Below are 14,236 nucleotides of genomic sequence, written 5' to 3'. Positions count from 1 at the left end.
GATTTAGTGTTATTGATTAATTTCAGTTCTTTCTTATTAATTGTTGAAAATCTCTGTCATTTCTATCCATACCATAGTACAATAACTGTTTCCGGATACAATATCACGTCCCCTTTCTAGTTGAAAAAATAAGAGTGAGGACCGCCTCCACTAAGGGATTGAAATTCTGTGATGGAATTTATATGTAAATATGTTCTCCTGAAAACAAAAGTATACGAGTCCGGGGATATTTTTTAGTTTTTCACATTCAAAACTATAAATCCTATTGAACTATATTATTTTAACTAGAGAATAAAGTGAAAAAAAAATTGATAGAGCCATATTTTTTTATATTAATACCCTAAGAGCTTTGTTCTCTTTGGTATTTTTCTGTGAACTATCGAAACATATAAAAACATTTCCTCTTGCAAAGGATCTATTAAAGTACCATTTTCCTTTCTTTACTCAATAGCCAGTGGACTCGAAACGTAGAAATGCTAGTGAACGATAAGGGCCGAAAATAACCTTTTCGATGAAAGCAAGCGCTTTAGAATTTGGATCTCTTTTATAAGAATCTCATACCATTAACCTAATAATCAGGATGGAAAAATGATGAATGCTATATTGGAGAATTTTAGCATTGACTTAAAGATAAATGAAATGTCATATTTCTATTTTTGCGAAATAAATCTATCTGTTTATAGAATTTTTTTTTTGAATGCAGGTTGTTAATTGAGATTATCTTAACATTTTTTTACTAAGAATATTTATTTATTTAGATGTTAATTTAAGGCATATGCACTATTTAAATAAGATCAGTAATATGTATATTGGTATTAGTGTAAAAGCTATGAGGAAAATGTTGCAAAAGAAATCGATGTAATAGTTTCGATGCATATTTTATGTGGATTATTAGAAAAGACAGCGTAAAATTTCAATACACAAAAACAGTTTAATAGCATAGTTTCAGCAGGTCCAGATCTTTTTCATAGGGGAGGGTTTTAAATCTTTAATAATCTAATAATTTCTTTAACATTTATATAAATAGCTTAAAAATACAGTTTTCATGTTTTCATAATTTACTAAGATTTTACATAATTGCATGAAGTGGCTGATTGTTTTATGTATTGCATAATATTTGAGTAAAATTTCTTTGACTAAATATTTGGATATTTGCTTATTTTTTTTTCTTTTTGCAAGTTTTCCTTTTTCTTTTATATGCTCCGAATTTACTAATTATTTATACCTTGAGTATTATAGTTAATGCATTTATAGTGTTGTTGTAAACAATATTAATGCATGGTTACACAATGTGATCTATATTTATTAGTAATTCTTTATGTAAATACAAAAAACAAAATAAATATTTGTATATTAAATAATGTTGTGTTTTTGTAATTAAATAGCAAACTACTAAAAATCAGTAAAATAATTCTTATTAGTTTAAATTAAACTTTTTACCAAGGATCGCCTTCTTCGATGTTTTTTACTGCAACAGTGCAATAGGCATGACCTCCCTGCATTTACCACAGATTTTGCTCAATATTCCTTGGAATTTCTTTTGGTAGATAAACTAGAACATTTTGTAACAATGGCAGGAATGTTTCGGCATGCACTCTCTGTGAGACTCCAGAGACTGTATGCCGAGGATTAAAGGATGTACTGAGATAAACAATTAAATCATATCACAAAACAATTTTACCACTAGCCAACATTTTAAAGCTGCTTACCATTATGTACATATTAATACCTCTACCGCAGTTTCTGAGTGAAACGATACATTTTCAACAATTTTGACAACAATAAAGCGTAAGTGCTCAACAAAGAAATTAAATTCAATTTCTCGGCATGTTATAGTTTGAAATTAAAAAGCGAAAGGCCATTTTAAACAAAAAGTCATCCCTTTTCATAAGATGTATCACAACCTGTCTACTTATAAAATAAGAAATACCTACTGACAATTTAGCTATTCTGTTTTGCTAAAAAATGCAGCTTTAGTTTTTTCTTGAAACCCGCTACTGACATTTCTTTTATAGTATTCGAAACAAGGTCATTGTAAATTGCCACAGCATTATACAGAAAACTACGACGAAAGAAGGCTGTTTGATATCTAGGAATTGACAACTTATTTATAAATCTTAGATTTGCTTCATGTAAATTTTTCCGAAAAGTAAGTTTTTTGCAGAGGTAGGGAGGAGTAGAAGACGCTAGCAGTCTATGCACAAAAACCGCCAATTGCAAAGAGAATAGATTTTCCACGCGCAGCCACCCAAGTTCACATAGCCTTGCAGAGACTCTATCATACTTTCTCAGTCCATAAATAAATCTGCAGCATTGATTTTGCAGTTTTTGCAAACGGTACGCAGTGATTTTGTCTAAACATGGAAAATAAACAATATTGCAGTAATTCATAATAGGTAGTACTAAAGACTTACACAGTTTTTTCTTTGCTTTAAAATTAATTATATCTCTGTTTGCATACAATGGCTTTAAAGGATAGTATGACTTCTTAATGACACTAGAAACATGTAACTTAAAGCGCAATTCATCATCCAAAAGCAATCCAAGATTTTTTGCACATTTCACCATACTTAGCTGATTACCCCCCACAAAAAGCTTTAAACCGTCCAATGCAAATCTTTTTTTGTTCTTAGAGGTAAAGCACATAACACAAGACTTTGGATTTTAGGATTGAGTTTTAAATTATTTTGGGAGGAAAAGAAGGAAATTTTAGAAAGATCGTTGCTTATTTTATTTGATGCCTCTAATACAGATTCAGTTTTAAAAGAATGATAAATTTGCATATCATCTGCGAACCCCTGGATCAGGAAGTATTTTGCAACTACAAGTCTTTGTCTAACAAGTCTGATCTTCCAAGACCACCATTTGCCTTCTGTTGGATAAGTAGGATCTAAAAAACATTTGAGAAACATTATCAAAGCCATAATAAGCCAATTTTGCTAAAAGCAAATGATGATCCAAGGTGTCAAATGCTTTGGAAAAGTCAAGCATTATAAGTGCTGTGGAGTCACCTTTATCCATTGCAGAAATTATGTCTTGGGTAACGTTTAGTAAGACAGATGTCGTGCTATGTTAATGAAATTGGTCTTAAGGTCGCAAAAATTAGTCGGATTATTAACTTTAGCCAAGGGTGTTAAGAGAGAAGTTTTCCACATACCAGGGAAATACCCAGTTTCTAGGCAACAGTTTATAATATGCGTAATGTATGGAGATAGCTTTGGAAAACAGTGTTGCAACATTAACGCTGTTATTGAATGACAACCGTGTGCATTTAATTTTAGGTTTAAGACTATTTTAGAAATTTGCTCAACTTTGGCTAATCGGAATGAAGAAATTAGATCATACTTAAACTGCTTATTCTGAAAATTAGCAACTTCTTCCGGGCAACTAACGGGCTATAAATTGAAGCAAAATAGTCATTAATTTTGTTTGGATCTCGGAGATTTAAAGGAATAGAACGATTAGAGACATTTTTTAGACTTATATTATTAATAGTTCTCCATAACTGTTTACTATCTCTGATGTTCTGATGAAATTGCAGATAATTTCTTTTTTCTCGCCAAATCATTCCCACCACAAGATTACGCATCTGTCTATAATATGCCCAATCCGCCAAATTTTCAGACTTTTTAAAACTTGACAATGCCTTATTTTTTTCTTTCATAAAAAGTTGCACATTTGCAGTTATCCACGGGGTATAAGGCTTAGAAATTTTTGACGTCGTAAAAGGTGCATGTCTATCAAATAATGAGCAAATATTACTAGTAAGATACTGAATTTTTTCGTCTAGATTATTGATATAGTACACATTATCCCACACAACTTTATTCAGGTCCTTATAAAAATCATCTTTATTAAAATGTTTATAAAATTACGATAGAGTTTCGTTTTTATCTCCCTACTCTGTGCCTCAATCTCGATACTACAGAATATAGCTTGATGGTCACTAATTAAATCAGCGTTAAGTACTGCTGTACTTGTAACATTTGAGGGTTTATTAAAATAGATAACATCAATGAGTGCTTGTGCCATACCAGCAATACGAGTAGGCTCATTTATTAGTGGAGTATAATCATAAGCTGTAGGACAATCAAGTAAAATATTATTTGTTAAATGATGAAGATTAACATCACCCAGGATAATAATATTCTCATACTGTAGACATGCATGTGATAATATATCATCAAAACATTCAACACAACGCCCTAAATCTGACCTTGGTGGTCTATAGACTGTTCCAACAAGAAAAACTATTTTGCCTATATTTACTTTAATAAATAAACACTCTAAATCATCAGAAAAGTCAATGTCGGTAAAAACCAAAGAGCTTTCAAAAATCTGTCGTACATAGACAGCCACGCTCCCACCCCTACCACATCGATTTTTTACAAATAATTTGTAGTTCGGTATCAGAAAATTATCAGCCTCAGAATCGCTTAGCCAGCTCTCAAAAATACACATCATGTCAGTATTGGTTAACGTAATTAAATTTACAAGATGATCAAAGCCTGTAAACAGTGATCGGACATTCAGATGCCCAAAATTAACATTTTTAACCGTATTAGCTTCCATATCAGTTTACCAAAAATACCCAGCAGACCAACAAATTATAATAACAAAACAAAGGTAAAAACACAAAGTCACGGTCTCATCAAATCCATATAATTTTTTAAATGCTACACGTGTTTCGCTCCTATCGATCAGGCCTAAAAAATACATTTTAACATTTTTCACAAAAAGAACGCTTATAAAACTCATTACCTAGACCTACACAGATCACATTAGAACTAACAACAAAAGAAAAGCTAGGTTAAGTTAACAAATCCCACCATAGATAAAAATATATGATTAAAAAAATAAAAAAGTAATAATGTAAAATGTCACCAGTGGGGAACGATCCAGCAACCCATAGACCACCAAGTAACATGATCAAAAATGGGAAACAATCCGAACTATACTAATATGCGTGAATATAAGTAAACAATCTTAACAATAAAAACTAAAAATATCTAAAATCGAAAAAGAAAAAAAAAAAGAAGAAAAGACTTTTTAAGAGAGGTTGTTATAAATGAGGTGAGGTTCAAACGTGAAAATATCGTTCACACACACAAGGACAGGGCTTTTCTTAGCTTTAGTTATTTTCATTTTTTCTAACAAGTCCAGTTTTTTGCCTTTTGAGCACTCATGCAAAATATCCGCTCCCTGAGTTAAAGAAAAACCATGTGAGGAGGCCAATAAATGATTTGCAAACGCCGATTTAGTTTCGATCATGTCAGTATCCCTATACCTGTCCACCAAACTTGTATGTTCCTTTATTCTTGTAGAAATTTTTCTCCCGGATTGCCCTATGTATATGGCATTACAGTCATTACATCTTAATGAATATACCCCTGATTTTGAAAAGTAATCTGCCTTACCTATTGTACCAACTAGCTGACTTTTTAAACTGTTTGTGGTTTTAAAAGCAATTGTAAGATTTGTAGACTTCAAAAACTTTGCAAGCTGAATAGAAATATTACCAAAAAATGACATTGATCTAAAAAGATGACTATTTTCATTATTAAGATGGATTAAGTTGTAAGTAAGTTTGTATTTATTATAGAATTTAGAATAAAGGCGATTAATTATATCAAGTGGAAAACTATTAATAAAAGCAATATGTTTAATTATATTTAGTTCATCAAGAAAAGCTTCTCTAGAAAGGGGAATGCTGAAAAGGCGATAGAAAAGGGAATTAAAAGAGGCAAATTTGTAGGGGGAGTTTGAGGAGTATTGGATGACATTGTCCGTAGTGGTGGATTTGCGGTAGATCTCAAATTCAAGTTTGTTGGTATTTTTTGAAATAAGAACATGAAGAAAAGGTAACTTTCCATCTCTTTCTTCTTCAATGGTAAACGAGATATTTGCGTGAAGAGAGTTTATAGAAATGAGGAAATCCGCCAATTCCAGATCATTTCCATTCCATACCACAAAAATATCATCCACGTATCTCCTATATACAGTGAGAAAAGCACCAAACTTCCCATTGACAATCCTTTTCTCCAAATGGTGCATAAAAATCTCACTGAGAAGAGGAGAGAGACAAGATTCCATTGCAAGTCCAGTAACTTGTCTAAAAAACCTGTTGTTGAAAACGAAAAAATTCTGATCAAGTACTAGCTTGAGGAGTGTTAAAAGATCATCAACAATAAATCTGTCAAGCGGTGACTTAAGCAAAATTATAACAAAACGTTATAAAGTTAAAAATAATCTAATGTAGATGTTTCCAATCTAATGTCTAATCTGATGTAGATATTTCCAATGTTAGTATATATGCGCTATTCTTTAACTATAAACAACAATGGACAAATGAGACCTGCTGTCTGGATATCCAAGTATATCAATGTCGATCACCTAGCATTGGCTAGATGTTGGTCACGTTAGCCTTGTCGTCGGGATGCCGCCTTCTTAAGCGTATAACCTATCGCGAGTCTATAAATATTGCAAAAATATAATTTGTAATAATTTAAGTAAGATAATGTCCAGAGCTATGTTTGACTTCTACCGCTTCGCTGGTCATCATATAGCTGTCTATATGAATCCATATATAAAGGGGTCACATCGTATACTGAAGCACTGAAGCAGGCTTATTTATTAGTGTTAAAATACCATTTTCATTCATAGTTTATGGTCAGTAGATATGTTTCGGATGCAAACAAGAGCTGTGAGGATACTGGCTAGATTATTGCTTACAGATAATAGTCGCATTTTATATTCATATTTACATTCAAAATGTGCATATATAAATCAGAAGCAATATTTTGTAATTGACTAGGGTAGGTATCTGGATTATTATATTTTGGCATTTGTAGTACCGCTTCTACTAGGGGTTTTTTCTTAATAAACTATACCTTGCGATATTTAGTTTCAAAATTTAAAACTATTTGAGAGGAATATTAAGGCCGTTCTTTAAGGCACATGAATTGTGTTTTTTCTTTTAATTTTTAAGCACATAACTTTTCCGGTTAAAATTTTAAACTTATTGAAAAATACTCCTTAGTAATTTGCATTTGTGTTATTATATCTGCGTATTAATTATGGTGGCGATATCTGAAACACTGCAGCTTTTTTTTAAGTAAATTCGAAAATTTGGTAACTTCACAGATAGGAATAGGAAAGGATCAGAAGCCTTTTAAGCAGAAAAGATCCAATTAAATAACAAATTTAATACATCCGTTTCGCAAAAGTAAAACATTATTTTATGTAATTTTATAAAAGATTGGTTATACCGCTAGTTAAAAAAAAAACATAATTGTTACAATGCGTCATCAAAATTTCCAAGTCGGTTTAATTATTATGACCTGTATGCGAGAGAGTTCTATAGAAATCGGAATAATGGTCGATACAAGGTATGTATCTATAGTTTGTGTAGAAGTTAATACAGAGATAATATGGACTACGTAATATTGATTATATCTGGGATAATATTAACTATAGACTATGACTAATATGATTGTTATTTAGTTAATCTAACAAAAATAATAAAATTTTGATAATAGCGTAATTATTTATTTAAAATGAAAGTATTTTTAGAATAAAAAGACTGTCAATTAGGGGCAAATTATAATATCTAATCATGGAGTTATTAATAGAAAAAAAAACAATTAATATGTTAACAGGTTTTACGTAAAGAACGTGCAAGGAAGGTGGCATACGATATGTTGAACCTACTAAACCGAGTTAAATATGAAATAAATTAGTGCCATTAGAATGCGATTTTACATTTGTTTGATACACAGTTCTAGTTTTTTTCCCAAAATATTTTTATCGCTTGCCATGTTCCGAGCTTTCATATGTATTATTAATCTAAATTTTAGATTCTTATAGTTACCTACTATAAAACTATAATCTATAATTAATTTTGACTTATCCCGCGAAAGAGCTCTAGAAACAAACAAAAAACATCATTTAAATGTGTTAGTAACTAAGAAATTGTAAAATGTATTTCCATTGCACATTTACCCGAATACTGAGAATATTTATTATAAGCAGCTTCGAGATCTACAGCTGCATATCGTTTAAAAATGAGCTTACCTCAACTTAAAATTTTGAAATGGTAATTCTAAGGAAAAGTAGTTTTCGTTCGCTTCGTTAATGCTCATTCGTTCACGAAACGTTTGATGTTTTTTGCAGCAATGAAACTTTTTAAGTCAGTGTAGATTTTTTAAAATATTTTTGTAAAAATATAAATTATAAAAAAAATTTAAAAAAATAATTGGAAATTATGTAATAAAATAGTTGGATACAATAATTATTAAACTAATGTTTCAGCCATCTATTATATTTCTTGATGGTGTTTACTACTGTATATTTTGTACATTTATTATAACGGCTTATGTCGTTAAAGTTTCTTATTGTTTGGGATTTCTTTGAATAAGATATATTAAATTGGATTTCCGGAGTGAAAGGCTATAGATCTGCGTTGTTAAAAAAATCACATAATTTTACAATTTAGTGAAAACGACCTGCGCAGCGATTATAAAAGCCGATCAAAGAGATTCAGAGATGTTGCACAGACGTTAGTGTCACAATAAACAGCAAAATACTCAAGATTAAAACCTTTAAATATTAAAAAACAAAAAAAAAACGTGTACGAACAAACTTGCGTTGTGCTGTGGCATAACTCCAAGTAGCAAAAAAATGATGATCGAAAATAGTTGCTGTAAATCCCCAATGTAAATTATTTATAATGAATTTAGCCACTTTAAACTCGACAACTAAGAAACAAGGGGACCAACCTACTATCAAGAAAACAAAAATGTTTAACTCTATACAGTGTGATTTTCAACCTATGCGCATAAACTTGGGAAATGGTAGATGAAGATCAATAATGAGTAATAATGAGAAAAAATGTAGTAAAATATTTTTGGTTTCCGAAATAAAGTTAAACAAATGTCAACAGAACGTGTATCAGACGAACTTATTTTGTTTATTAATAACTGATAGTAAATTTTAGATGATGTTTGGAATCTTTAGCAGTACTTAGTTTGTTGGTGGCTGTGATCGTTTTCGATAGTTATTTTCACACGAACAAAATAAAAGCGTCAAATGTAATGGCGCACATTTTTACAAACGAAGAACTTATCGACATGGTTTTGGTTTACGGAGAAACGCATCAGAATGCAGTGGCAGCAGCTGATCTGTATGCCCAAAGATTTCCCCGAAGATATCACCCGAGACGTGGGGCTTTCTTACGTGTTATTCAGCGGGGTAGAGAAACTGGCAATTTCCGGCCGCGGCCTGGACAAGATGGAGGAGCTATTAGACCTAGGCACATTCTAAATCTGGAGGAGGATATTTTAGAATTTATCGAAGAACAACCTGGAATTAGCACTAGAACAATTGCAGCGCGATTTGGAATATCGCAATCTACAAGTTGGCAAATTTTAAGGCACGAGTTGCTGTACCTATTTCATGTGCAGAGGGTACAAGCCCTACTTCCAAGAGATTTGCCGCTTCGAGTACACTTTTGTGAGTGGTTGTTACATCACCAGCAGTTAAGCCCAAACTTTACCATGAACATTTTAGTTACGGATGAGGCAAATTTTACGCGCAATGGAATTTTCAACTTTCATAACACTCATTACTGGGCTTTGGAAAATCCGCATATTACACGGAGAACATACTTTCAACAACGTTTTTCTGTAAATGTATGGGCTGGAATTCTGAACGGGATGCTCATCGGACCTTTTATTCTGGAAAATCGTTTGACTGGTGCTCGGTATTTAGAATTTTTGCGCAACAATTTACCAGTGCTCCTTGAAAATGTGAATCTCAACGTTAGGCAGAACATGTGGTTTCTTCATGATGGCGACAAAATTTAGATCGTGTGTTTCCCGGACGATGGATAGGCCGTGATGGTCCAGTTGGGTGGCCCCCTCGCTCGCCTAACCTTAATCTATTAAACTTTTATTTGTGGGGTCATATGAAAACAATGGTGTATGTAAACGAAGTTGATACTGAGCAAGAGCTACGACATCGCATAAACGCTGCCAGTGACGCAATTCGCCTACAGCCTGGTTTGGCCCGTGCATGTACGTCTTTATGGATTCGACGAGCTCAAGTCTGTATCGAAAATGATGGAAACAACTTCGAACAGTTGCTTTAAATTAGTTTAAATTAAACACGTTAAAAAATACACGTTTTTTATTTTAAAAAAATATGGATATCTCCAAAACTAAAAATATTTTACTACATTTTTTTTCATTATTACTCATTAGCTATCATTTCCCAAGTTTATGCGCATAGGTTGAAAATCACCCTGTATACAAAAGAGGAACAAAAATTATTAGCGTTTAACTTAATACTAATAAGAATAATAATAATAAAAAACCTCTTTTTATCATCAAAATTTATAAAAACTACTATTTAAGCGTGGCGAGGTCTAGCATAGCTATTCAACCTAACCACTGGTTAAAAAAACCAAGTATAATATTATAATACAATGAGTGAACAATACAGGCGACCTTCCAAAAGTATAATATATTTGGAGCTTAATAAAATATGAATATTAAATTTAAGTTAAACGTATATAAATATTTTCATTCATAAAAAATTCAAATATAAGAAGATACACAGTTAGCTCTAATGTAAAGATACTTTTTCCAGTCTAGAATTTTAGAATAAGTAAATAAAAAAATAAAAAAGACGACAGCGATGTGATAACGCAGTTAGTCTATCTGCAAAATATTTTTTTTAACTTTAATTTAAAGTTACTTAAAGATGGACCCTATTTGATCTCAGGAGGTATATAATTAAAAAGTTTGACAGCATTATAGCTAAAGGATCGTTGAAACATGGTATTCCTATGTTTTGGAACCGTATAAAAAGTCTCTGGTTCGGATAACACGCTCATGTCTATCACTTCTCTTGACTATTTTTGAATGCAGATTACTTGGACACCCCGTGCTGTTGATTTTAAAAACCATTGTAGCCGTATACATCTTATACCTTTTATTTAAATTAAGCCAACCAGATTCGCGCAATAAGGGTGTTAGGCGATCAAACTTTCTGCGAGAGTAGCAATACCGTAGACAAGAGTTCTGTAGCCTTTGCAAAGTTGCTTATTTTTACAGATTTCAGTGAGTGCAGGCCAATTAACAATATTGTCATAGCTTACGTGAGAAAGTATTAAGGAGTTAGTTAATCTAAGCTTTATATCCTTAGTAAAGTATTCTTTGTAGATATATAGCAGTCACAACTTGGCGAAAGATGACTAATAAACATGATACTCAAAACGAAGATCATTATTAAGGTATATTCCTAAATTTTTTGTATACATTAAGTAGTGAAGAGAGGCCCCATTTAACTCAATATTAAAGTTGAGGTTAGTCTGAATGACTTCCTTATTTTTTCCAAAAATAAGCATTTTAGTTTTTGAAGTATTTAAATTGAGACCATGAGCTCTTGAAATTTCAAAAATATTATTTAAGTCATGATTTATAAGTTGAGAAGCGTGAGCAATATTATCAAACTTAAACGAATGGTAAATCTGCCGCTCATCCGTGTACTGATGCGACTTACAATTTTTGATACGAGTAGGCAAATCAGAAGTATATACCTACCAAGAATAATAAAGGTAACCAAGTTTTAAATTTTTTTTTCCCTAAAGTTTTAAATTTCTTCAGTAAATTATTCCAAAATTTTATTACAATAAACTCAAATGATCTCGGATAATTTGTTATCCTATGCCTTGGTATTCTATTGTTCTGTGTCTAAGTGTCAGTATATTATGACGAAAAGTATTAAAAATATCTTTAAATATGCGGGTTTCGCTATAAATTACACAAAAAAAAATACTCAAATTTCCTCTTTTTTAAAGATATTAAGCTTTTACTAAAAAAAACTTTTTGGATTTCACTGGAAGTAGTCACTGCTTACTGGGTGTGACGGTTATTTTTTTCCTCTAAATGAGAGCAGTACAAAAACAGTATTATCCTTTGCTGCTTTTAATTTTCTAACTTATAAATTTATTTAAAATATTCTATTTTACAATACATTTGACTTCTTATCCAGAGAATTCAAAGAGTTCATTTAAGAGTGAATATTCTATATCAAGATGTTCTTTAAAGAAGTATATTAGAGCATCTTCTATTTTCAATTTAGACATCAAATTTTGTAAGTTCGCTACAGATACAGAACTGTGTTTATCATTTATACGATGTTGATACGCAAATATTTTATTTATTGAAACCAGGTGGTTTTCAGATGTCTCATAACCTTTTTCGCATTAAAATCACCTATTAAAGTTAAATAATCTAAAACCAGTGGCTTTACTTTTTGAAGTATTTTAGTTTGACGAAGACTTAAATGAAGTAGGGAAAATAAAACTTTTTTTATTTTGCATTGTTTATGTCTTTATTCAATTAAGGGTCAAAGGTTCTAGAAATATTAAAACAATATAAGATTTATGTCGATGATTTTTATTTGTGTGGATGATGTCAACATGTCTTAGATAGACTTAAAACATTGATTCTCAATGTAAAGTTGACTTTGCTGACATTTTCTATAGTTTTATTAAAAGGTATTTAATGAATATTGTTTTTTTTCGCTGTTGTCGTTAATTTAAATATATGTAGAAACAACATTCCTACAACCTCGAAGTACAATAGAGACATTATGTTCTCTTACATAATAACAATTATAAATTGTTATTATGTTATATATAAATTGTTATATATGTTATTTAAAATTTAAAAAGTATGTCAAGCATATTATAAAAAAAGGTGTCAACTTTTGCTTTGATAGATCTTTTACTTATGTATTCATATTTAAGATTTTTAATAGCCCTTTTCGCTTTTGAGTCTGAAGCTGAATAGAATAGCCTTTTTACTAGCTTTTAATTTTTTTTGTAAAATTATATTTTTTGAACAATAAAACAGTTTATTATTATAAGTGCAAAAACCAAATTCTTGCACGAATGCTTAAAATTAGTTACTAGATGAACATTAATTAATATTAAAAACATATTTGGACTAGAACGATTTAAAACTTGACGTAAATAAATAAGAAATAAAATATAATTCAAAATTATAGAAAAACAGAATTTTGATTTAATAATACATCTAGGCTTTTTAAATCCGGAAATAAGGAATTATAAAAGAAAATTTTCTAAACTAATTAGTATTTTAAGTACCTACAGCAATATAAAACGGAAAAATGTAAAAAAATATGAAAATAGCTAAAAAGTGCAAATACATCTGTTTGGTTTTAGTCCCAAGATAACATTTATTAAGTATACTGCGCACAATACCAGGACATTCATACAAGCCCTTGACAAGTATATTTTCTGATAATATGCCTAAACAGAGCCTTTGATTTATCATGAAATTATTTTTAATCAGAAGCATGCAATTTGCAATTTTATTAAAGCAAATATATTTAATCTTTGGATTCAAAGACATGGATTGCATTTATAAGTCTAATAAACATAGATAATCTTTTAATAATACACAGTTTTATAAATACTTTCAAAGTTTTTCGTTTATATTCTCGCATTTCTATCAATAAGTTCCTCTGAAATTGCAGAGTCAAAGCAAAATACGTCTGAAACAGAATACAAGGGCTGGCTTGCAATGAAATAATTAAGACAATTCGATTTGTTTTTGCTTGTCCTATATATTCTAGAATGACAAATATTTCTATTATATAAAATACATACTTCCAACGAAATCAATGTACAGAATGTCACTTATCTTGATGTCAGTGTTGGTTTTTTTTTATTTGATTTAACCTAACCCTCAGTGGTACTTAGGTTAAAGCACTATGGGTTTAAGGATACCTGAGATAATGAATCTGCATGGAGTAGTAAACAGTACCTTATTATTATGACATTTTCATATTTTCCCTTATTAAAGCAGCTTATATTTAAGCGGTTGAATACTTTATATATGCATTTGAACCAGCACAGAGGATGATTGAAATCCTCTGTTTATCTTTTTTAATAGACATTGGTGAATCAGTTTGATCTAAAAGTTGTTGATCATTATATTATTAAAATACGAGAACTCATTCGTTCATCTGAGATTTTGGACTCACATATAAAAACTTCAGTCACATCTTACCCATGCCTCGATTAGATCCAAATACATTTACATGTAAATATATAGTAAAAAAACATTTTATTCTTAAGTGGTTTTAAACTAACCTAAATATTTTAGCTATTCAATTTCAGAATTCCCGTTCAAAAGAAAAAACA

At 30.7% G+C, this 14,236-nt stretch overlaps 1 protein-coding gene across 3 annotated transcripts in view; it reads left to right on the top strand.

Moving 5' to 3' along the window:
* LOC126748159 (trehalase-like) overlaps positions 1-1,229 on the top strand; it is a 39,724-nt gene extending 38,495 nt beyond the window's left edge. For all 3 annotated transcript variants that reach the window (XM_050457192.1, XM_050457191.1, XM_050457193.1), the window contains one exon: positions 452-1,229. In XM_050457192.1, coding sequence (XP_050313149.1) covers positions 452-503 — 52 coding nt within the window. In that variant the 3' untranslated portion in view covers positions 504-1,229. The remainder of the gene's footprint in view (positions 1-451) is intronic.
* Positions 1,230-14,236: the final 13,007 nt, after the last annotated feature.

This window comes from Anthonomus grandis, chromosome 22 (assembly GCF_022605725.1).
Source record: "Anthonomus grandis grandis chromosome 22, icAntGran1.3, whole genome shotgun sequence".
In the NCBI taxonomy this organism is placed as follows: Eukaryota; Metazoa; Arthropoda; class Insecta; order Coleoptera; family Curculionidae; genus Anthonomus; species Anthonomus grandis.
Note: the sequence above shows the minus strand (reverse complement) of the source record. Positions and strands in the feature narration are given on the sequence as shown.